General features: G+C 39.6%; 2 protein-coding genes across 6 annotated transcripts in view; both read left to right on the top strand.

Annotated features, from left to right (window-relative positions):
- Nucleotides 1-2,957: 2,957 nt before the first annotated feature.
- dmbx2 (diencephalon/mesencephalon homeobox 2) lies at nt 2,958-5,350 on the top strand. The gene is made up of 3 exons (XM_068708003.1): nt 2,958-3,120; nt 4,280-4,455; nt 4,838-5,350. Exons 1-3 carry the CDS (start codon nt 2,958-2,960, stop codon nt 5,348-5,350), a joined length of 852 nt encoding a protein of 283 aa, XP_068564104.1.
- A 1,478-nt stretch (nt 5,351-6,828) lies between these two features.
- Nucleotides 6,829-25,940, top strand: part of csnk1g2b (casein kinase 1, gamma 2b) — a 38,789-nt gene continuing 19,677 nt past the window's right edge. For 2 of the 5 annotated variants that reach the window (XM_068707564.1, XM_068707562.1), the window contains exons 1-2: nt 6,829-6,974; nt 10,525-11,306. In XM_068707564.1, coding sequence (XP_068563665.1) covers nt 11,079-11,306 — 228 coding nt within the window. In that variant the 5' untranslated portion in view covers nt 6,829-6,974; nt 10,525-11,078. Of the gene's footprint in view, nt 6,975-7,115; nt 7,167-10,524; nt 11,307-25,940 lie in introns of those variants that run through there. The other 3 variants (XM_068707566.1, XM_068707565.1, XM_068707563.1) reach the window with 2 other exon arrangements.

Here is a 25,940-nt window from a genome sequence, read left to right as displayed (position 1 = left end):
TTTTCTCTCCTCGCAGTAAATCTCCCCTAATCCTGTGGGCTGCGGAGACAAAGACCTCTGGGACCTAATCCTGGAGCTTTTAGTGGGGCTGAGGGGCTGGCCGACAGAGCCTCTTCTAAATGACTTATTTCTATCGGACACTAATATAGCTTGACAGCCAAGAACGGCAAAAGGAGGAGGAAAAAAAAAGTGTAAAAAAGAGCACAAACATTTTCACATATTTTGGAAGTCTGAGCAGTTAGAGAGGAAGAAGTGAACCAGGAATATTTGTGCACAAGTACATAACTGTCAAGACATCTCAAGTTTATCTGTGATTATTAATACAAAATGTATCCATGTCTTTATCGGCTGGAGGAATGTACTATTATTTATGTTGTAACTGAAATTGAATGCAGGGAAGCTCTGCAGTGCTTAATGATATGCAACAAGTTGTACTGGCAGCATTAGTTTAGATCATTTTTCACTCAGGAAGTTTTCTTTCCTGTTGCAAACTAAAACAATTAGTAAATACTATTACATTTTAAACCAACTTCAAGAAAATATACTTTTAAACTAATAATTGCACTCCTGTCTCCTACATTTTTTAATTCAATTGTCAGATTTTAAAGTGCTTTTTTTATTGTGGAATTTTTTTCTTATCCAAATGGAGGATGTAAATATAGACGGTGATGTATGTTGTTGGGCTATATAAATAAAATTGACTTGGCCTAATGGGAAATCAGAGATAGAAGAAGAAATAAGATATTTTCCTTATAAGTAAAAGTAGCAATACCACAGTTTATAAATACTCATACAGTACCAAAAGTAAAATTACTCATTAGACAGAATGGACCTTTTCACAGTAATATTATATTATATATATTATACTTACATATCTAGTTTAATATTATTGATTATAATTATTAATGCATTGATGTGTTCATCAATTTAATGTTGAGAACTTGAGTAGATGCTTTATATAAATATCATTTATTTGTTAGAGTGAGGTGATTTTTTTTCTACAAGCTACTTTACATCAGAATGCATTTGTGTATAAACAGTATTTTAATTAGCAAAACAATCTTAGATGAGATCCATTTCGTAGCTGTTCTGGAGCTTTAAATCTTATCACATGATCTTCCTCAGCAGATGGAGATTGCAGAAGTTCATGTTTCCATTTTTTGTGAGCATTTTAAAGTCCATGTTGGCTCAGCTCAACTTGTAAACATAGACACGAAGTCCTCCATCAAAAGTTCCAGTGCAGCTACAGCACTAAATAGATCGGCAATTTTTAACTACTTGCTGCTAGGCCGTACAATTTACACCAATGCATCATAGTTTATAAGCTTTATAGGTCAAATCTGAATCTATAAATGAATCAATAACTATAGCTGTCAAATAAATGTAGTAAAGAGTTTTTACCTTTAGAATGTAGTTGAGTAAAAGTATAAAGTGGCATAAAATAGATTATTCAACCTAAAAACTGTAACTGAGTCAAGTAATTGCACCCAGTTACTTTCCACCACTGGAGTGTGGTTTCTAAAATGTACCAGAAGTGATGGTGATGGAGGTGTTGATGACAAATTGCCTGTTAGACTTCATGTTGTTAAGTTCTTTTTCCTGTTTTCTGTTCCTGGGAAGACTTCTAATTTAGCTCAGCTGGATCTTTAAAGAAATAGTTCTCATTGAGGAGGTTCGGATTAACTTCACACGGTGACAGTTTATGGGCAAAATATGGTGCCTGTTAGCAAAACAAATCCTTAGAGAAAAAAAACCCTCCGAGGGGAGACTGTCAAAGCCAGCGGTCTGGGAGAAAGAGGACTGGGAGGGAGAGCACAATCAAAGGCTGTTATTTTAATCTGTCCTGCCTCGGAGATTAGCCGACCGCATTGTTTTAATTGTTTTAACGGGAGGGAATGAAACGCTCGCTTATAGGGGGATCCTTGGCATAAATCTCTCAAGTTCAATAGTTTCAAAAACTTGAGCTCCTTGCAACCCCCCTCTCTTCCCTCATCCCACCTAATCCCGGCTAATACCTTTCTTTCTATTGGCTAATGGCTGAGGGGAGCCTGGGTAAATGCTTCTTAAATTGTCCTGGGTGAGAATGGTTTCAGAGAATTAGATTGGTGCCACGACAAAGAGCGCTGGTGTGCGAGGATTTAAGGCCCAAACTGGACTAGGAAATACTGGACACAACTCACCACATTCTGATTTCTTTGCGTAGGAGCGCTCCTTGATTCCACACGCTGGATCTCAGGTAAACAACCAAGGACCCTAAAAAACTGAAGGTTTTAATGACGTTTTCATCTCTGAATTGAAAGGAGATTTTTTGTGTTTTAATAGTTAGATGGATATAAAAGGAATCAGATTGTTGTTGTTGTTGTTTTTTGAGTTCAAAATGCTGCTTTTATGGAAATAAGATGCAAAATAGGTGTACAAATTTTGTCTTCTTGTCAAATAAAATAATGTTGTTTTTACTACTCAATGTAGAATCTTCCAACTGAATTGTTACCAATTCATACAGCTATATTAAGTAACTTATAAAACTCAGCGTTCACAATCTGAACAGTGAATAAAGATATGCCAAGGAAGGACAAAAGGAGGCAAGTAGCCTAATAATAATAATAATATAAGGAGCACTGAGGGATAATATTAGTCCCTCTAGTAATAACTAATGTTCTGTCGTAGACATGTGTATTGTTGGCTTCTCATTCCAATAATTTTATCAAATCAACAGATAATAAAAAATTGTATTTACTCTTTCTGCAGTAATTGCTCCTTTATCATAAGTTTAACCTTTAACAGCCAAAGCGAGTTTATTTATGTAGCATATTTCAGCAACAAGGCAATTCAAAGTGCTTTACCTAAAACATCAGAAGCCAGTTTAGAAAGTTTACTCAAGTATGATCTAATGCTATCCATATAAAAATACACATTTTGGTAAGTTAAAGACGTTTTTCTGCTTCCTTAGATTTAACATGAACTCCTTCTGCGGGACGTCCAGCGGTGGCAGTGTGTATCCCCTCCACGGTGTTCACTCCATGCTGTTCGACCTGCACCACCAGATGGCGGAGCAATACCATGTTTACTCTGCAGCCAGCCCCGCAGCGCACACCCTCTCTGTGGCTGAGAGACTGGCAGGTGGGTCACCCTGGTTCTTATCTCTTCAAGTGACTGAGAAACTTGAACCAAACAGTTTAGTCTCAAAGTTTAAAATGATTTTCTCTTCTCCAGAACTATGTTACTATGTAATGTTTAAAAATGTAGGTGACTAATTAATACAGAAGGATGTTGTAATTACAAAGAGGGTTAACAGTGTCCAGTTGATGATTGTGAACAACAGAAACTTTAATGAACGGTGATTTGTTTTGGGGACATGTGGTGGAAAGTAACTGACACATTTACTCAAGTAGCTCTACTTCAGTACAATGTTGAGATACTTTATTTGAGTATTTCCATTTTCTGATACTTTGTACTTCTACTCCACTAACATTTCCGTGGCAAATACTTTACGTTTTCCTTCACTACATTTATTTGAGAGCGATAGTCCCTAGTTACTTGACAGATTACTTATATATATATATATATATATATATATATATATATATATATATATATATATATATATATATATATACTATATTTTGATGCCAATACTTGTGTACTTTGTACTTTGTAAACATTTAAATGCATGAGTTTTACTTGTTACAGAGTATTTCTACAATGTATTATTGCAACTTTTACTTAAGTAAAAGATCAGAGTACTTATTCAGCAATGGTTACTTTGCAAATAAAGATTTTGCACATCAAAATATATATTTTTTAAAAGATCTAAGTACACTACTAGCATTGCAGTGCTACTTACACATTAATGCATTTTGTTGCATTATGTTGTTGGTAATGCTTATTTACTTAAGTGAAATTCTGAAGGTATGACTTGTAGTGGAGTACCTTTATAAAGTGTGGTATTGCTGCTTTGACTTCTGTGAAGAATCTTTATACTTCTTCCAACACTGTTTGGCATCAACCTGCACAACTTCCACTTGTGCAAAGCGTACTATGAATTCATACTTTACAGATTTATGTGAGCCTGAAAAGAGAAGAAAACAGAAAACTCTTACAAATAAAAGTCTAAAATCAGGTCAATTATTTACTGCATTGCTGATAAGAAAGGAAAAATGGAAATGTGGAAGAAAAAAAGCAAACTACTTTCCTGCCATGCTCCTAATTACAGAACGTTAAAGAGAACTTGCTGCTGAATATTTTGGTGATGACTTTTAGTTTCTTTCTGTTCTGCCAGAGCTCATTCTGGAGGCTCGATATGGCAACCAGCAGAAGCAGCGCCGCAGCCGAACGGCCTTCACGGTGTCGCAGCTGCAGGCTCTGGAGAAAGCTTTCCAGCAGACTCAGTACCCAGATGTCGGCATGAGAGAGAGACTGGCTGTCTGCATCAACCTGCCTGAGGCTCGCATTCAGGTGAGGGCACACTACGCTCAACACCTGACTGTAAACCTGCTGAAACCAATACTGTTTGTAATGTTTTTTTTACGCTAAACATTTAGCTGGAAAGCACGAATAAAACCCTGCTGCATTTAATTTTTGATATTAATATTTATTCTCAGACATGTAACTTTAATGAGGGAAAGAAAATAGAAACCCCTCATTCAGTACAGCAAATCTATACATACTTGCACATCTATCTATCTATCTAAAATGTGCTCTTTTCTTTTACAATTTCTCAGATTAAATTTTTTTTTTTACTGCCAACGGCTTTCGTCTTTTTCATTTGAGGATTACCTTTAAATTTCTACCCACGTTAACATAGGCCTACCTTTGCCGTTTAATCTCTCTCATCCAGGTGTGGTTCAAGAACAGGAGGGCAAAGTTTCGTAAAGGTCAGAGGTGCTCCCCCTTCTCCAGAGACCACAGTCTGGAGGAGGCACCACATTGCAGCAAGGTGGGACAGGAGGAGGTCGGGACCGAAGACAAAAAGGACATTACCCCATCACATACTGACAGAAGCATCCGTCCTCGTCTCTGCCCTCCTCCTCATGTGGATAAAACGAGGGATGTTTGCGCACCTCTCGCTCCTTCAGACTCTGATGTTTCACGGTGCCCCCTCAGACTTCACTCTCCTCCACTTTTCCCCTTCATGACAGGGGAGCGCTACAGCCACCCGCCTCACCAGCCCGTTGTAGGAGTGCTGTCCACCGAGCTTGGCCTTCCCCCGGTGTTCTGGCCCATCATACAGCAGCGCAGTCCCAACCTGGAGGTTCATCCATCAACAGCTACTAAAAACTGTAGCCTCTCCCTTCAGACTGCTTGTTCCAGTAAAGCTGTGCCACACCCTCACCTGCGGCTGCAACTGTAGTCCTATTCTCCAACAGCATGAGATCTCTGCTCCTTGTGGACTCAGGTACACCTGAAGCAACCCTTTGTGGGAAAAGACAAGAGGGAGAAGCACTTACTGCCTTGTTTGTGTAAACCTGACTAAAGACAGAATGTGAATTTATTTAGAAAGCTTTATTGAATGTCTGCCTGTCTGGCTGAAGGTATGTACAGCTGTACAGTCATATACTTCCAGGACAAATTTGGGTCTGCTTTAATTACTAACAGCTACAGGTTGCTTAAAGTTAGCCAGTGAGTTTGTTGGAAAGAGGTTGTTGTTTAATCCATCACAAGCAGTGTAAACACCATTTAAAGATATCATTGTCTCCTTCATCATTACTTCAAAGGTTACACAACCAAGTAGATACACAGTTATAATGATGGTAAAACCATTTGAGATAAGTTCCTAATTGTAACTAGATACTGCAGCATAGAAATGTAAAATAAAATCCGTTGTACCTGAATTTTTTTTTTTGTGGTAAAAGTTTTAGCATTTAAGTGAAATTAAGATGATTTGATTTTTTTTTTTTTTTTTACATATTTTGATATATTGAGTACATAAACTGTTGGAAAAAAAGTGAAACAATGCTCATTAAAAATTCCCCAAAGCCCAAGAAAACATTAAAATTACTTGTTTCGTCTTCCCAACAGTCACATTTTATGCTACTTCACTACAATTCAGAGGGAAATATTGTACTTTTTACTCCAAAACATTTATTTTATGATTTTAATAACCTTTCCTTAACACATTCAGATGAATAATAAAAAATATAATCAACAAATAAATTATAATTTAGTATCATGAATTGAGAAAAACATTATTTATGCCCAATTGAAGTTCACAAGCCACCCAGCAGTGTATAGAATAGTTCAAATTTAGCCACGCCTGTCACTATTGAATTTATGCACACATTAATACATACATTATTATAATCCACACTAACATAACAAACATAATTCTGAAATGGGCCATTCTGCATATGAGTACTTTTTAGGAACTTCAAGCAAATAGTACTTTAACTTAAGTAAACGTTTGAATGGATTACTTTTACTTGTAACAGAGTATTTCTACATTTGGGTATTACTTTAAGTACAACATTTTAATACTCCTTCCATCTCTGTTGACTCAAAATATTGATTGCGGTCACAATTAGTATAGGCTACAACTGTCAAAGAATCATGTTTGAGAGTATCATATTTAGGACAATAACCCCCTGAGTTGTGGTAATATATAAATATTATTAACTTAGTAATTACTAGGTCGTAGAAGTTTGAATGTCTTCACACCATCTTATCTTCAGTCTATCTCAGTTCTATTAGAAGTGTACATATGTCAACTAAATCGACCAGTTTTGGTGCAGTTCCCCAATAAGATACGCACGCCTGATGTTTTTCTGTATTCCTCACACAATTTGCGCACGTTCCTCAGCGTAGCGCAGAGTGAGCCGGCGTGACGCGGTGCCTGTCCGGGTATCGGCGGCTGAGATAGGCTTAAAGAGACAACAGCGAAATCATAGCAACTTGAGGGCAAGAGAAACGCAATGAGAACGATACCAACACACGAAGAACCATGACTTCGACTGCGTTTCGATAGCTGACATGTAAAGGTAACACACTCTCCTTTGGCGACAGAAACGTATTCGTAACCGTTGTTTTTAACACGTTAACGTTCACGTTCGTGCTAATCGTTCGTGTGCTAGCGTTAGCTTGCTAAGTAGCTAGCTAGTGAGCTAAGCGGTAAGAGATCCCAGGCTGCCGTCGGTTGTTCAGGATTAAGGAGTTGCCCAGCAGTAGTCAGGGTAATGGCTATAGCTGGAATATGAACTCTGAAAACGACACTCTTTGTGAAACAACTACCACTTTTATCATAACGTTACTCCAGTCAGTGACATTAATTAGTTACAACGTCGTTTGGGACGTTATTTCTTAGTTATTAAGCATTTACTAACTAACAGGTTAATGTTGCACAATGGATAATTTATGTTCTCTCCAGGTTTGACTTGTTCAGTTTACATGGTTTCGTTAACGGTTAATAGCTTGTGTTGTTATGGTTCAGTCTTGTAAACAGATGAGATGACGTTAAATCGTAAGGTGTGTTTTTTTTATCAGGCGTTGGGCCAAGAGGAACCGTGTTTCTGGTGCTAGCTAGGTTAGCTTATTACTGCTATTGGACATTTATATTTAGTGTTAGCAGCAACGTCAACAGACTCTTCTAACGTTACTCTATATTAATTTACTTAGTTAATGCTGTTTCTACCTAGTTCTAGAAAGTAGTAGAACAATCTTGAAGATATCAAGCTAGCTCGCTAACTAACGCTATAAGATAGCCTCACAGTATCTGGCCTTGTCCACCAGATAGTAACGTTAACCTGGGTTTATGACACTGGTCGGCGGTTATTCTCATATTGTATTGTAAAGCACACTTTGTGCGATCAAAGAGAGGACGCGGGTACTTTGAAACACCCTAAACTAACCGTTAGCGTACAATGACAGCCACTACCCACTATTCTGTTACTAAGCCAGTTAGTGTTAGCTGTTAGCATTATTAGCTATTAGCATTAATACGAGCTCTAAAATATCTTTTATTTCACCACGGGAGAAGAACATTTGTCAATCTGGTGCAGGTGCCAGTGTTCATTGTCGATTTTAGTTTTTCTGTTGGTAGCTAGTTGAATTCATATTTATAATGCTTTGAAATTGTCTTGCGTCGTGTTATTATTAACTTAACTGAATTGACTACAACATTAACTGTAGCAAGCGTGGTATCATTCACAGGTTTTTTTGTATCTGTATTGCATGTGCCTCAGTTTGTTTTAAACAACTTGGTAGCTAAAGTCAAACATCAAAACAAACAGTTGACATGAAAAACAATACATAACTTCCTGAAATGAGACAGTCTAGTCATGTGGGCCAAGATGGCCAAAAAGTTACCTGAGACAGTAAGTTGTTTTTTTTTTTTTTTTTTTTTTTTTAGGGACACCTCTATCCTTTCTCATATTCAATGATTATCATATTTGTGTTTTGAAAAGAGTGGACTAGTGCATTTTTGTGTGTCGCCTTGACAAATTAAGTGCTTGTTGTAGTGCATTTTGCCATTTTAAGTGGTTGTTGTGACCGTTAGACTTTGCCTTTACCTACCTCATTTATTGTGCTTCCAAATCTTGTGACCAAGCAGGCTAGTTTCTTCTCATTTCTGACAGTAAGTATCGTCATTCAGCATGCTAGAAGGAAGAGAGACATTGTAATGATTGACTGCATACCTGACTTTACAAATGTGTTTCTTTCCTGACTGGACTGATGTACAGACATTCTCAAGATTTTCATTGGGTTGTGTCATTGTTTAGTAACTCGCACCTTGAAACATTTCAGACTGTAGCTAGTTTAATTTTAATATAACCGTGTCTCCTCAAGAAAATGGCATCCCTCCAATTGTTTGTACAATAAACTTTCTGTAGAACAAATTAAAATCACAAAGGTATCATATGTGTAAAGATTTGAATGAATATCTTACATAAAACAAAGCTCACTTATCAGCATACTTCTGTCTGATTGTACTGTATTGTACTCCTGTGATGGCTATATTGGTTCACACACAGTTGAACTAGCTGTAGTATAGGCCGTATCCAAATCTCCCAATAATATGCTTCCCAATGATGCAGATCTAATGATGAGACGAAACATTACAGCAGTCATTGATCCGTGTAAGTGCCTTTCCATAGGAAAGACTAGCCGCCAATTGCTAGTGCCTGCATTACCTGCTCTCTGAACAGAATCGTCCACATGTGATTGTTGGCAAAAAGCAGCACAGAGATGGTCTAGTTACACCACCGATGATAACTGAAATTATGGTTGTGATTAACGTTTGTGCCTCGAATTGCGTCTGTTGTAGTGTATGGCGTATCGCCGTATCTTGTCATTTTTTTACTTTTATTTTTTTGATCCTTACCTCTTGGATGTTTGTTAATACTTATTACAAGAAGTGTGAAGATTTTGTATTTATCTGAGGATCTACACATAGGAAAAAGCTGTTTAGGATTGAGCCTAAAGCTGAGCTCATTAGATACATTAGGCATCTACAGAATCCCTGTAAGGCACTGTGTGTTGGGCTTTCAAAGAATAGATTAATTGTAAAAGAGATCTTTTTTTGTTTTTTTGTTTTTCAAGCCTTAGGTCCTCTTTGGAATATATCCGCTAATATTGATTGCTTTATTGAATTTGCCTTGTGCCGGTCTGGAGCAAGATCTCATTTCAGCTGTAGTGAGAAACAGCCACAGTAGAAATAATTTGATCTTCAAGTAAAAGGTTACAGTTTTATTCTGAAAATGTTAATCTCTTCATCAATCATGACCATGAAGTGTTATGAGAATAGATAATAATTAAGTTTTCCAATATTTTGGTTTTATTGATTGCTTCTCAGATTATGTTTATATAGTACTTGAATGGGATAGCTTCTGGAGAGATGGCGTCTCATCTGCAGTTAGTGAACATCTGTGTAAACATAGGGCTGGGTGATACAGAGAAAATTTGATATTTTTGACCAGATACCTCAATATCGATACTGTGATAATACTGTAGTATTGTCCATTGGTGTTTTTTAATATTTACACAATGAGATATTTGATAAATAATCATCAGTAATGAGGATATAATGAGTAAGTGAGTAAAGGCAAGTAATAGAACAGTCTGGTAAGTTTGGAAAATTACATGACTTTACTGTAATGTAGCCTTTAAACCAGGAAAAGAGACGCTTGCGCCATGTTACATCATTACAATTTGGGCTTCAACAAACGATTATTTTCATTATCAATTAATCTGTTGATTATTTTCTACATTAATCATTTGGTCTGTAAAATGTCAAAAAATAGTGGTAAAGTTGCATGTTTCTCAAAGTCCACGGTGATTTCTTTAAACTGTTTTGTTAGTCCAAAAATAATTTTTCTGCCGATTGACTAGTCGATTTATCGACTAATTGTTGCAATTCTAATTACGAGACGAAATCTAGTCTCCTATCACGGTATCGATATATTGCCCAGTTATATTTAATATAATTAAAGCTATTGTAAGAATAATAACGACTGACTTTATTTGTGACAGATGATCCATGTTGTTTTACATACAGGAAATGGACTGATTTTGTTTCTGTTTTTGCTTTTTCAGATACCCAGCTAACATCAAACCCACCAGTTACCCGTTTTTCTTGTCGCTGTTTTCTTTGACTCTGGGTTGCCACGTCTGATGCAGCCCTGCAGCATGGAGAGTGTTCACTGTGTCACTGAAGGCTGACCAGAAGGAATGAGGAACTCCAGGAGATGTTCCAACGTGGCCTTGTGGATGCAGTAGCTGGCTTTCGGAGTGCTTTTTTATGACTAGTATTGTATGTGCGTCTGTGGGCACGTCCTTGCACAACCTGCCTATTCTTCAGGCAGGGACATGCTACTCTGAGACTGGAGCTGGAGCCCCTCTAGTAAACAAGGAACACAAAATAAAAAAGGGAAGCACTCGCCAGAAGAGCTGTCGGATTGACACACGGGGCACTTCAGCTCATTCAAGTGTCTTCTGAACCATTGCACATTTTAACAGCAACACCTTTTCTCTGTCCTGTGAGATTCTGTCTCCCTACCCCTCCCTAAAGTGTCCTCTGTCATTATTGGAGTTTCTATGGTTTGCATGGCTGGAGAATAACCGTGGAGAGGCCAGGGTATCACAAGCTTATGGATTTTGATAAGAGAGGGGGCAAGGGAGAGACAGAGGAAGGGAAAAAGATGTCTAAGACAGCAGGCAGCAGGACTGGACATGGGGGCCGGAGTTCGGGGACCAATTCTGGAGTTCTTATGGTTGGCCCAAACTTCCGTGTGGGTAAAAAAATTGGCTGCGGGAACTTTGGAGAGCTGCGGTTGGGAAAAAATCTCTATACTAACGAATATGTGGCCATCAAATTGGTAAGTGCATTCTCAGGGTTGGTGAAGTAACACAGAAAAAAAAATGAACTCACAATTTCACGTATTATGTACATTACATTACTGTTCCGGTATATTTTCAATATCAACCCACATCCTATGTGAAGAATCCTAATTGCCTGTTGTTGTTGTTTTTTTAGCGGATATAATTAATTAAGTATTTTAATATCCAGCAGACTCCCTTAGTGCTGTGTACTCTTTGACCTAAGGGAGTCAAAGGCAGGAAGTAAACTGTCAGCCACTCCCTCCTCCCACAGGTCGGCTCCATGTACTGTTAATGAGTCAACCATTCTCTGCTTGTGTTTATCAAAGAGGTGAAGACGACTAGATTGGATAACATCTTAAATCATATCTTGACTGTTGTTTCTCTTTCAAAGGGCAGGCGAGCTGAAATTAACTTTGTATTTTTTAGCTTTAACTTTTTTTTAGTTCCTCGAAGTGGTTCTAAACAAGTGTGGGATGACTAACTTGCTGTCCTCTGGACTCAAATTCATAACTTGAAGGTTTCTAAAATGTAAACAATATTCTTTGTAAAAGCCAAAGCTTCAAGCTCTCTCTCTATCCTACATTGTCCTTAGTTATAGGGACTTAATGTCAATTCTTTTGAAAGCTCTCCCTCTAATATGCTCACACCCTATGAGCAATCAATAATATAACCTCTTTTTTTCAAAGCCACTGGTTAAGTAGCATTTATACAGGCTGTGAGAAACCACATGAAATGTCAGGGCCTCTTTGTTTTCTGATTGTTAGATTCCAGGTAGTGACTGCTCAACCATTTCCTCCACACATCAACTTTTCTCTTCCTCACATCTTTTCTTTGCCATAAATGTTTTGCCACTTGTAGCACTTTGATCACTGGCAGATGTTTTTTTTTCTTTTTTTTTTTTTTCCTTCCTCTCTCGCAATGCCTTAATATAAGCAAGGCATAACTCAGACTCCAGTTAAGTAGTCCTACTGGAGCTGAATGGTGGGCTTGGCGTCATCTCCACCACATCGTATCTCCCAGCGAGGTTATTATCTCTGAACGGGCATCCACTGAAGGCTTTGCTAACCACATAGAAGGCAGAGGTTAGCAAACAGCTGTAATTGCAGTTCTCCTCTCTAAAATCTCTAGTTGTGCTGGCTGCCTCTTCCCTGTTGCCTGTGAACCCTCCCATCTGTTTGGGTATTTTTATCCCCATGGTGTCCAGCTATATCTGGATCTGGCATTAGGGCCATAACATTGCTCCATGGATCCTGTAGCTCATTGGACCCAGCGTTTATTTGAATGCATAAAAGTGACAATAGGAAGTGAGTTAATGGTGTCAACAAGCACGAAAAGCCCAGCTAATAGTAGCGCAAGGACTCTGGATTAATTATGATTTCATTTTGAGGACTAATTTCAGGTGGTGATTAATGTTTTCTTGTTACATTGATGACTCCAATTGCTTAATTTAATATATATATTAAATAGCTATGTCTTTTTGGTTTCCATTTTCAAAACAAATTTGACTTATATTCTAAGTAGTTTTCGACCCATGCGCTGGTGTTTTTATGCGTGATATGGAGAGGGCTTCTCCCATGTCAATTCTTGGGCTAACCCCAACATCTCTTACAGTTGTCTGTCCATGTTTCTGTCTGTCCCTGAATACACAGCTCCCTGGGGTAAGCTAGTGAATGTCACTGCCTGTCCAGTAGGGATTGTGTTTTGTCAGAATCAGAGTGACTGCACTCTTCCTTAATGGACTAACACTCAAAACAGCTCTGCTATCTATGAGCATCTGCTAACACATGCTTGACTTGAAGAGTTTCTGCTCACTTATAGATAGTGTCTAAAATAATTGTTGGCAAAGTATAGGACAAGAACACAGTAAAAATAGTGTTGCTCCATATGCGACTCTCTATTGTGATGACAAACAAAAAGCATAGGAAAATGCTATTTTTTGAGATTTATTTATAAAGTATGTTGTACAGTTTGATGGAATGAAGAAAATATAAAAACAGTAGAAATTATTTTATGTGAAAGGAGGGAGTATTAAGTAGGGCTGGGCAATACTTCTGTATGATAATGTATCATATTGTGATGAAATTATATATTGAGATATCGTGATACCGAATTACATTTTAACAGAAAAGCACATACTAACTGAAATTTCTCAGAAAATGTTTTTGCTTAGTTACAGCACAAAATACTCTTAAGTAGTTTAAGTATTAAATTCACATAATCACAAGTGATTATTTCATTTATCCATTTATTTATTTATTAACCAGAATACATTCTATATTGTGATATGAAATGACCTAAACCAGGATAGATGATTTTGGCCATATTGCCCAGTCCTAATATTAGGGTTGGAACTAAACATTATTTTGGTAAATCTAATGATTATTATTTCCATTAATTGGTTTACCATCATCTATCAGGAAAAATAATTTTGACACAGGCATACATACTTTGACAAACATTTGAATGTATTTGAGTACTTTACACCACCGGGAAGCTACAGAATGATATATATAATCCTAAGAAACAAAAAATAATAATGGACGTGCCTTTTTAATATTGGCTACACTTTCTCCAATATTCTCCTTGTCATTAAAATCAAGTAGATTCTTAACTGATCAACTGTTGGCCTCGGTAAACTTCTAAGCAAGTATGTCAATCATTACTTTGTGGTTGGTGGAGTGTTGATCTACCAGGAAACCAAAAAAGAAACTTTGTTTAGATATCAAAGTGTGATTTGTTATCTGTCTTGTTAAAACTAGTTTAATCTTTCCCCTTTGTTGCAACTTAATGACTCGTAGATGGCAGCCTCTGCAGGACAGCACATAATGATGACTCAGTGTTGAGCTGGTGCCTTTATGTGCTGAGTGTCCTGTGTACCAACTCTTAGAGTAAGGCCTGTGGGTGGTGCCTGTCTGCACCTGGGACAAAGGTGAACGCCAGTGTCGCCCTGCTCCACCATGTGATAGCAGAGATAGAGACGTATATCAGGCCAGTGCACAAGATCCTCTGTCAGTGGATCTGGAACTGCTGCAAATGCTGCAGCAGAAAGCAAGAGAGAAGGGGGAAACTGCAGAGTGCTGAAAGGTCTTCTTTGTTAGCAGGCCATGCCGAGACAGTGGTTCAGTCTTTGGTTCAGCTGGATGCTTTCTCACATTGACAAACGCTTATGTGATGGAGGCAGGACCATGTAGCCGCTGCTGTATGTACACTGCAGGCTTTACTCCCAGGGGGAGATCCCAGTGTCTTAAAGAAACAGCAGCATTTAATGCCTGCTTTCTGTCGAGGCTTAACGTAGAAACGAGCCACTATCACCATCAATGCACTCCCCTGGCATGATGACATAACTGTCCACTGAGAAAATGACCATCTAATCCTCTTTTTCCCTGAAACGTTGATCTCACCACTGTATTATACTATTTTTATTTGAATGCTTTTGCTCTCTGTCACTCACTCACTCACTCACTCATATATTATCTTATCTTGCAGCTTGTATTGTATTATAGCCCCTTTGCATGTAGTTGGCCTTTGACAGATAGGAGGTGCCTGTGAGACATGCTGCTGGTACCATCAGTAATAAACCAATTGGAGGCCTCATTGTGTCGACAAACACTTTTGACAATGACAAGTGGCTGTAATATCATCCCCATGTGGGAGGAGTGTAATAAGTGAATGTTACAGTGTTGGGACTTATTGTACAAAATGCGCCTCCTATAGCTAAGGGATGGGGGGCCGATATTGGAGTGACAAACACGGAGACCTACTGTGCATTGTGTGCCATGTACATACAGAGCAGTGTTTTACCCTATGTATGTTGGCAGTGTTTGTTCAAAGCACAGATGGATTTCAGACTTGAAAGGGTTGTCGTTATCTAAGGAAAGGATCTAGCTGAATCATCATGTAAGTTAGAGACAACACAATTAGCTAGCTAGGTTTGTAGTCTAGTGTTAATAAAAACTGGTGCATAATAAAAAAGTGAATGGAATCTCAGTTCTTTAAAGCTGCACCAATGATAATCCTTAGACAATTATCACCGGCCTCTGTAGTTCCCCTCAGCTCTACAGTTTGTTTTAGCATCTTTCTGCTCTTTGTTTTGGTTTACCAGACTGCAAATGTACTGTTGGATCCAGTCTCACTGCTCTTGTCAGTGTTGTTTACAGTTGCACCAGGCAGCTGTTTAAAGAAAAACATGACAAAAACTCTAGCTTGGTAAAGAACAAAACGGAGCTGTAAGGAGAGTAAATGATGGACTTACACATTGCCAGATATCTGATCCTAATGATTGTTGATATAGCTGCATGTTTGCTAGATGTGTCGATTGGCAGATAACTTGTTGGCCAAAACAACGTTTTGAGGCAATGATGGCAGCTTGTTGTGGAGTACTGCTCCCAAGTGGCCAAAAAAAAGATGAATGATGCTTGTAAGTATTTCATAAATAAATGCCGTGCATTGGTCTCAAAGAGCACCTACAGTTGTGGTCAAAAGTTTACATACACTTGTAAAGAACATAATGTCATGGCTCTCTTGAGTTTCCAGTTATTTCTACAACTCTGATTTTTCTCTGATAGAGTGATTGGAACAGATACTTCTTTGTCACAAAAAACATTCATGAAGTTTGGTTCTTTCATGACTTATTATGGGTTAACAGAAAAAGTGATCAAATCTGCTGGGTCAAAAATATACATACAGCAACATGAATTAGCAATTTTGGTGACTTAGAAAGTTGTGTCAATGAAATGGGCTTCATAGCATGGCCTCTTAACTTCTTGTGAGTGATTATGAGTGACTACAGCTGGTGACTTCTCTGAGGCCATTTAAATAGGGCTCATTGGATACAAACGCCCACAAACGCTACAATGGGAAAGTCAAAGGAGCTCAGCATGGATCTGAAAAAGCAAATCATTGACTTGAACAAGTCAGGAAAGTCACTTGGAGCCATTTCAAAGCAGCTGCAGGTCCCAAGAGCAACAGTGCAAACAATTGTTTGTAAGTATAAAGTGCATGGCACTGTTTTGTCACTGCCACGATCAGGAAGAAAACGCAAGCTATCACCTGCTGCTGAGAGAAAATTGGTCAGGAGGGTGAAGAGTCAACCGAGAACCACCAAAAAGCAGATCTGCCAAGAATTAGAAGCTGCTGGAACACAGGTGTCAGTGTCCACAGTCAAGCGTGTTTTGCATCTCCATGGACTGAGAGGCTGCCGTGCAAGAAGGAAGCCCTTGCTCCAAAAGCGGCACCTTAAGGCTCGACTGAAGTTTGCTGCTGATCACATGGACAAAGATAAGACCTTCTGGAGGAAAGTTCTGTGGTCAGACGAAACAAAAATCAAGCTGTTTGGCCACAATGCCCAGCAATATGTTTGGAGGAGAAAAGGTGAGGCCTTTAACCCCAAGAACACCATGCCTACCGTCAAGCACGGTGGTGGTAGTATTATGCTGTGGGGCTGTTTTGCTGCCAATGGAACTGGTGCTTTACAGAGAGGAAATGGGATAATGAAGAAGGAGGATTACCTTCAAATTCTTCAAGATAACCTAAAATCATCAGCCCGAAGGTTGGGTCTTGGGCGCAGTTGGGTGTTCCGACAGGACAATGACCCCAAACACACATCAAAAGTGGTAATGGAATGGCTAAATCAGGCTAGAATTAGGGTTTTAGAATGGCCTTCCCAAAGTCCTGACTTAAATCCCATTGAGAACATGTGGACAATGCTGAAGAAACAAGTCCATGTTAGAAAGCCATCAAATTTAACTGAACTGCACCAATTCTGTCAAGAGGAGTGGTCAAAGATTCAACGAGAAGCTTGCCAGAAGCTTGTGGATGGCTACCAAAAGCGCCTAATTGAAGTGAAAATGGCCAAGGGACATGTAACCAAATATTAGCACTGCTGTATGTATATTTTTGACCCAGCAGATTTGATCACTTTTTCTGTTAACCCATAATAAAGTCATGAAAGAACCAAACTTCATGAATGTTTTTTGTGACAAAGAAGTATCTGTTCCAATCACTCTATCAGAGAAAAATCAGAGTTGTAGAAATAACTGGAAACTCAAGAGAGCCATGACATTATGTTCTTTACAAGTGTATGTAAACTTTTGACCACAACTGTATATACTGTATGGGGAACATTGGAATGCGTCAGGCAGACTTTTTTTTTTTTATTTTTTTTTTTCGCTTGCAGAGTCACAAGAGTTAAGCTTGTTAATGTGAGTGAAGCCACTGGTCAGTCGTGATATTCTGAAGGAAATCTGAGATGTTGTACTGAAATCTCCAGTCTGTCTCTCACTGAAGCATGATAAGCAACTCTTGTTGCAGTCTACCTCAGCAGCTTACACCAGCCGGCAATGAGGCAGTTGTCAAAGAACTTTGAAGGCATAAAAGCGCCGTCAGCATGTTTGGCTCGAATTAAAGTGACATTTTGACGATTTAAGTTCTTCCATACCCTGCTCGGGTTCTCCAGAGAGCATTTTGGGCAAGGCTACATGAATAAATCCTTTGATGTCAACAGCATGTAAAGGCCTACCTTCAGTCAACTAGCTAATCCTCTGAATCAGTAGCTATTAGCAACACAGTACATTCACACAGACACGTTTTTGCTTTAAGGAGAATTTAGTATCAGTCACAAAACCTGCACAGGAGAGTCTAAATGTTGCTCACTTCCGAGTAGCAACAACAACAACAACAAACATTAGTGCAAATTGTGACGGCACACAAAATATGTTTGAATAAGGGGTGTGTGTGCCTGTAGAGCAGTAAGTACTGTGTAATTGTACCTTGTAAGTGTACATCATAGTTCATGGCAAAGCTCATCACATTTTCCATTAAGAGTTAAGTTTGTTTTCCAAGTTATAATTTATGGTCAAGGCCATAGCAATAGTTAACAAGTTTCTCACACTTTCTCTATTGTGATTGGAGTGACTGCCATGAGTTTACACTGTCCTTTCATGACTGTCTTTAAAGTATCATGATTGAAGTGGTATACTAGAGCCAAAATAACCAAACCAGAATCAGATGATTGTCATTTGAAAAGAGCTGGGTTTTTTAAGAGTTTACTTTGTAAGACTGAAATGCAAGGTTTGAGGTTAGAATTATAGCAGCTCATACCACTAAGGAAGAAAATGAATATAGCAACATATTTTGGACAAATACAATTTAGTTGAAAATGCAGTTAATGACTTCTCTGAAGTCAGGGATCTGGAAATATCAGCAGCTACTTGGTATCGATGATGATCTCTCAGGCCTGCACTTGAGACATCTTTAATTTCTTGCTTATTTCAGTGGCTTTTTGCCTCCAGTCTGGTCTTCACTGTGGAAACTGATACTGAGTTGGTCTGGTAACCAACCTAACCAGTAAGGATCATTTCACTTTTTGGCCATAAAAGAAAACAACTAAATTTAAACTACGATGTTTAGTAACAAGTGCTACAAATCATCCATTGCTCTTAGACATTTGAATGTGAACACCATAATGCTGAAAATGAGCACATTAACCTCAGTTATTGTTTAATTTCAAACCCAATAAACAATGTGAACAGTACAGACCGTGCATTAGACCGTACAACAAAGATAACTATGTCAGGACCCAATAGCTCAAAGTTAAACAAATAAGGACGACACAATACGTTGAACTTATGCCACGCCTCGCTCCAGTATTCAATGACAAAGGAGAGTTGCCTCTTGGGTTCACAAGAGTGGAACTTCCTGTTTAGATCTCTGGCAACACTGTGCTGTGTCTGCCTTCCACGGTCTATAACACATGCTGCTAAAGAACCACATTTGACATAAAAGCTGATACTGTATATTAAATTGACAGAGGCCTTTTCAACTTCCTGAGTCCATACCTATTTCTATAAGTCACTTAACGTCAAAACGATCTGAAGACATTTTTTCCCTCAAAATTATTTTGAGAAGTAGATGGCAGCTCTGATTATTTTGTGAAAGAAAAAACAAATAAGAAATCAACATTTAATCGACATTGCTTTATTATTCTTATGTAAACGTAACAAAAAAAGAAAAAATAAGTCATTCATGAGCAGCAATGCTTAAATTACTCACAATTGTAGACTAGGCTATTTCAATGCCAACAACAAATGTATAAAATAAACAATATTCCTTAGCAGCATGGGACTAAATAAAGTTCAACCACACAGCTGCTTCCCTTTATTAATAACTATGTATTAAACACAACAGTTAACTCTGGACTTTATCGATACTCTGGGTATTTACTACTATCTTATCGGTTCCCGTTTAGAACAGGGTTTCGGGGGGCATCCCTCGGCCTGATAATGATAATAGACATTGTATGTGAACTTCTGTGGAAGCCATCTTCAGTGTTGACAATGAGATAACATGATACACCATTAACTGTCCCAAGGCCATCTCTCCGTTCATGTAGCTGTACCACACCTCTTCCTCAGCACCTTCAAAATAGAACAATTCAATTTCAACACGATCAATGTTTATCGACTCGTCTAAATCACGATCATTTATCTCAATTGGCACATGAAGTGAACCTGGGTCAGAGGCCACAATTAGCCAGAACATTCAATTGATGTCTAATTCTGGCTGATTTCAACCAGTGCTAGGTTATCGCTCTGCATTTTGGGAGGCAGCTGATGGCTCCATCTGGGTGTGTTAAATCTGAGCTGAAACAGGAGAAGTGCTGGACGCCGGCCGGCTGTTGCTCTCTGACACCACTCGCTCCTTAACGCCACCTCCCAGCCAAAGACACCTCCGATCATAAAGACTGCATGAATGGAGAAACTCACACACACACACTTCCAATCCTCTCCATTTGGTTTAGCTTTACAGTTAACATCATTACTACCCCCGTGAAGGCTGCTGAGTAGAGATGCACTGTTTAGACGTTTGAGTTGCTCTGTCTGAGATGAGGGGAGTCACATTGCCGGTTGCATATTGTGAGTTGGTTTACAGGGTGTCAGGCAAAGGTCAGGGTCTATTCTGGGCCTCATGCATAATGCTGGGTCTGTTCCCCTGAATATGGCTCACATAGGCATACATATGTGCATGTTAAATGTCAGATTGGCTTTACACATGATAAACAACACAGATGTGTTTTTAGGTGTTGCATTACATCATCACAACTGTTTCACTGAACCATGCTGTTTCAAAAATCTGTGTATTGTTTGTGGGGTGCCCTTTTCTATTTCACTACAACATGGCATCATTTGTCTAGTAAGTAATGTGTGAAATCAATAATTTTACAATATTGGTGAATTACCAATAGTAATATTAAAAGTAACAATTTATTAGACTTGCCTGTAGGGCTGCAACTAACAATTATTTGTTATTGACTTGTTATTTTTCTTGATCGTTTGTCTATATAATGTCAGAACAAAGTGAAAAATGTCCATGTTTACTTCCTTAAATTGTTTGTTTTATCCAACCAACAGTCCACGACTCAAAGGCTATGCAGCACAAAGTGAAGGCTGTGGTTTATTGTTACATATATGTTATTTGCTGCCCCCTCCCTCTCATTTGGTGGTGATTACTCCATCCTGTCACATAGGTCAATTCTGATCTTTCTCAGCTGTGTTGGAGCAGAGATCAGATTTAGCCTAGATGACATCATATGCAGAGTTGGTTAATCCTGTGTGTGTGTGTGTGTGTGTGTGTGTGTGTGTGTGTGTGTGTGTGTGTGTGTGTGTGTGTGTGTGTGTGTGCGCCTACCACAGGTTGAAATACAGAAACCACCACCTAATCTGTCATGACATAATCATATGTTTATACTAGCTTCAAGTGTTTTATTCAAAGAGAGGTCCTTCAAATGGCATGTAACAGTCCATCTCACACTCATCCACTGGATGTTGTAATTACAGGATTTCATCCCACTCGGGAATTATTTGCTGCTTGCGCTGATATTGACAAATCTGTAAGCTTTTTAGCTTTGAGCATCAGCTAGTATTAGTCATATTTATATGCTCATGTCCATGCGGTCGTCGTCGGGATTTGACTGAGAAGTCAGCAGATGAGGGTGGCTGAAGAGTGGTGATATCGTATTGGTTGTTGTGGTCCTACATTGTTGCATGTAAGGTCCGTTAACAGGCACGAACATGTGAGTATAGTATAACAATGGCAGAAACTACAGTTCTGGTAACATGTGGTCTGATTTGATAAGGAATTAACAGTATTAACTCCAAAACTGGATAAAGAAATCAGCAATGCAACCAAAACGGTTAACCTGCAGGCACACAAGATGAGTTCATTTTAAAGTTTGTATTCAACCCGTTAAACAACCCGTATACATGACAGACAATTTATCAGATACACAGAATTTTTTATATTAATGGAATTTGATGGGTGTGATATGATACTGATAAGATATCTAGTCAATCAGAAAATCAGGCAATTATATCAATATATTAACTTTGAGTAATTTATCAAGCAAGGATGTAAGATAATTAATGGAAAAGATGATCCATAAAGAAAATGATCATCAGTTGCACTGTTAATATTTTGCCCAAAATTAAGTTCAACATCATTTTATAGACCACTGAGATGTAATGGCATTGGAAAGGAGAGTCTGAGCCTTTTTAAGACGGGTATATGTACACACATGTAACACTAAATGTATGTTTCAGTCATCGAAATGTCAGATGGACAAAAACTGGCTAAAAGCCTGAACAGCCACAAATCAGAAAAGGTCAATTTCAAAGAAAGGATACACCTAGACCGCATGATTGCAACACAATATGTCATGAACCCAGATACACAGCTGCAGCGTGGAACAGCTGAGGCGGAGAGGTTCCTGTAGCAGCAGGTTAGACAGGAAAGGACCCTTCTGGTCTGGGGTCAGCTGTCCTGGACATGGTCCAGCACACTTGGCAAAAAGCTGCTCTCTGCCTGACACCGTGCCGGGTAACCGAAACTTACACTCCAGTTAAGTATTACAAAAGGAATCAAGTTGAAGTTAAATTTTAAGTTAAGTTTTTTTTGCCTTTTATTTTGCCCTGCAAATGTTGCAACACTAAATTTATATAAAAGGCAACAGAAGTTTTTATGATACTAATACCAAAGGGGATAAGATGACGGGTGAAGCTAACTTAATTTTTTGGATACATGCTTGGGAGAAATTAGTTCTGGGCGATATGACAAAAAAAAATCAATACCACAGTATTTTTTTTTTAACATTTAGGTGGTTTCAGTGTGACAGTATTTTTTAAAATTTGGCATGACTGGGCCTTTGTATATGTTTATGGTGGCTTATTATACACTCAGGAGTACATAGAATATCAAAATGTATTTTCTGAAGGCGTTAATTTCTATAGGGTGTGCTTGACCCCACAATACTGTTCAAAATATAAAGAAATCAGAATGCATGAAACGGTTGCAGAATGTTAAACATTTAGCGTGCAAACTGCAAAGTAGTAAAAAAAAACAACCTTAAAAGTCAATGAGTTAGTTTGAACTTTCTGTTCAAAACAAACTTTGTTTTAGGTAGTTGTAAAACTAACAAATGGTCTGTTGTAGAAAGGTAGGCGACTGTAACAATCGGTGTTGTTGGTACAATGTCGAGATTGCAGTTTGTCTGAAGTACTTTTGACCCGACCAGTCATACCTCGAATTCAGTGTTTTAATCATTGATCCCGTCGTCTTCGGCTGTCTGTAGTCTCATCATAATCATTGATCCCGTCCTTTTCAACTGTAGTAGCATCATAATCATTGAACCTGTCCTTCTCGACTGTCTGTAGTCTCATCGTGAGCGTGACCAGAGTGACCATGGCTAAGTGGAGAGCAGGGCCGCCTTTCAATCAGAGGGTCGTCTGTTCGATTCCCGGCTCTTGCTCCGCTAGTCTCATGTCATTGTGTCCTTGAGCAAGACACTTAACCCCAAAAATGCACCCGTAGCTGCGTCTAGTATAGATACTGAATTGTAAGTCGCTTTGGATAAGAGCGTCTGCTAAATGACTGTAATGTAAAATGTAATGTCATCGTAATCATTGATCCCGTCCTCCTCGGCTGTCTGTAGTCGCATCGTAATCATTGATCCCGTCCTTCACAACTGTAGTCGCATCATAATCATTGATCCCGTCCTTCACAACTGTAGTCGCATCATAATCATTGATCCCGTCCTTCACAACTGTAGTCGCATCATAATCATTGATCCCGTCCTTCTCGGCTGTCTGTAGTCGCATCGTAATCATTGATCCCGTCCTTCACAACAGTAGTCGCATCATAATCATTGATCCCGTCCTTCACAACTGTAGTCGCATCATAATCATTGATCCCGTCCTTCACAACTGTAGTCGCATCATAATCATTGATCCCGTCCTTCACAACTGTAGTCGCATCATAATCATTGATCCCGTCCTTCACAACTGTAGTCGCATCATAATCATTGATCCCGTCCTTCTCGGCTGTCTGTAGTCGCATCGTAATCATTGATCCCGTCTCTCTCGGCTGTCTGTAGTCGCATCGTAATCATTGATTCCGTTCTCCTCGGCTGTCTGTAGTCGCATCGTAATCATTGATCCCGTCCTTCTCGGCTGTCTGTAGTCGCATCGTAATCATTGATCCCGTCCTTCTCGGCTGTCTGTAGTCGCATCGTAATCATTGATCCCGTCTCTCTCGGCTGTCTGTAGTCGCATCGTAATCATTGATTCCGTTCTCCTCGGCTGTCTGTAGTCGCATCGTAATCATTGATCCCGTCCTTCTCGGCTGTCTGTAGTCGCATCGTAATCATTGATCCCGTCCTTCTCGGCTGTCTGTAGTCGCATCGTAATCATTGATTTTGTTCTCCTCGGCTGTCTGTAGTCGCATCGTAATCATTGATCCCGTCCCTCTCGACTGTCTGTAGTCGCATCGTAATCATTGATCCCGTCCCTCTCGACTGTCTGTAGTCGCATCGTAATCATTGATCCCGTCCCTCTCGACTGTCTGTAGTCGCATCGTAATCATTGATCCCGTCCCTCTCGACTGTCTGTAGTCGCATCGTAATCATTGATCCCGTCTCTCTCGGCTGTCTGTAGTCGCATCGTAATCATTGATTCCGTTCTCCTCGGCTGTCTGTAGTCGCATCGTAATCATTGATCCCGTCCTTCTCGGCTGTCTGTAGTCGCATCGTAATCATTGATCCCGTCCTTCTCGGCTGTCTGTAGTCGCATCGTAATCATTGATCCCGTCTCTCTCGGCTGTCTGTAGTCGCATCGTAATCATTGATTCCGTTCTCCTCGGCTGTCTGTAGTCGCATCGTAATCATTGATTCCGTTCTCCTCGGCTGTCTGTAGTAGCATCAGCATCATTGATCCCGTCCTTCTCGGCTGTCTGTAGTAGCATCGTAATCATTGATCCCGTCCTTCTCGGCTGTCTGTAGCCGCATCGTAATCATTGATCCCGTCTCTCTCGGCTGTCTGTAGTCGCATCGTAATCATTGATTCCGTTCTCCTCGGCTGTCTGTAGTCGCATCGTAATCATTGATCCCGTCCTTCTCGGCTGTCTGTAGTCGCATCGTAATCATTGATCCCGTCCTTCTCGGCTGTCTGTAGTCGCATCGTAATCATTGATCCCGTCTCTCTCGGCTGTCTGTAGTCGCATCGTAATCATTGATTCCGTTCTCCTCGGCTGTCTGTAGTCGCATCGTAATCATTGATTCCGTTCTCCTCGGCTGTCTGTAGTCGCATCAGCATCATTGATCCCGTCCTTCTCGGCTGTCTGTAGTAGCATCGTAATCATTGATCCCGTCCTTCTCGGCTGTCTGTAGTCGCATCGTAATCATTGATCCCGTCCTTCTCGGCTGTCTGTAGTTGCATCGTAATCATTGATTTTGTTCTCCTCGGCTGTCTGTAGTCGCATCGTAATCATTGATCCCGTCCCTCTCGACTGTCTGTAGTCGCATCGTAATCATTGATCCCGTCCCTCTCGACTGTCTGTAGTCGCATCGTAATCATTGATCCCGTCCCTCTCGACTGTCTGTAGTCGCATCGTAATCATTGATCCCGTCCCTCTCGACTGTCTGTAGTCGCATCGTAATCATTGATCCCGTCCCTCTCGACTGTCTGTAGTCGCATCGTAATCATTGATCCCGTCTCTCTCGGCTGTCTGTAGTCGCATCGTAATCATTGATCCCGTTCTCCTCGGCTGTCTGTAGTCGCATCGTAATCATTGATCCCGTCCTTCTCGGCTGTCTGTAGTAGCATCGTAATCATTGATCCCGTCCTTCTCGGCTGTCTGTAGTCGCATCGTAATCATTGATCCCGTCTCTCTCGGCTGTCTGTAGTCGCATCGTAATCATTGATCCCGTCTCTCTCGGCTGTCTGTAGTCGCATCGTAATCATTGATTCCGTTCTCCTCGGCTGTCTGTAGTCGCATCGTAATCATTGATTCCGTTCTCCTCGGCTGTCTGTAGTAGCATCAGCATCATTGATCCCGTCCTTCTCGGCTGTCTGTAGTAGCATCGTAATCATTGATCCCGTCCTTCTCGGCTGTCTGTAGTAGCATCGTAATCATTGATCCCGTCCTTCTCGGCTGTCCTTGTCTAGGTGGATATTTATTGCATTCGTAATGGCGCTTTTCCTGTCGAGCGATGTCTGACCCTGTTGTGTTATGTTGTTTCACTGACACTACTGACGGCCTTAAATTCAACGACCTCAATTACACTCTCTGTATTCCACTATGTC

The sequence above is a fragment of the Cebidichthys violaceus genome, unplaced genomic scaffold, assembly GCF_023349555.1.
Source record: "Cebidichthys violaceus isolate CVI_PGR_0920_01 unplaced genomic scaffold, fCebVio1.0.p SCAF_13, whole genome shotgun sequence".
Classification (NCBI taxonomy): Eukaryota; Metazoa; Chordata; class Actinopteri; order Perciformes; family Stichaeidae; genus Cebidichthys; species Cebidichthys violaceus.
The sequence above is the reverse complement of the archived record's forward strand: the minus strand, read 5'-3'. Positions and strand labels throughout refer to the sequence as shown.

Coding starts and splice junctions, on each gene's coding strand:
- dmbx2 (XM_068708003.1), top strand. CDS start 2,958: ATGAACTCCTTCTGCGGGACGTCCAGCGGTGGCAGTGTGTATCCCCTC. Junction 3,121..4,279: donor TGTGGCTGAGAGACTGGCAG/GTGGGTCACCCT, acceptor CTGTTCTGCCAG/AGCTCATTCTGGAGGCTCGA. Junction 4,456..4,837: donor TGCCTGAGGCTCGCATTCAG/GTGAGGGCACAC, acceptor TCTCTCATCCAG/GTGTGGTTCAAGAACAGGAG.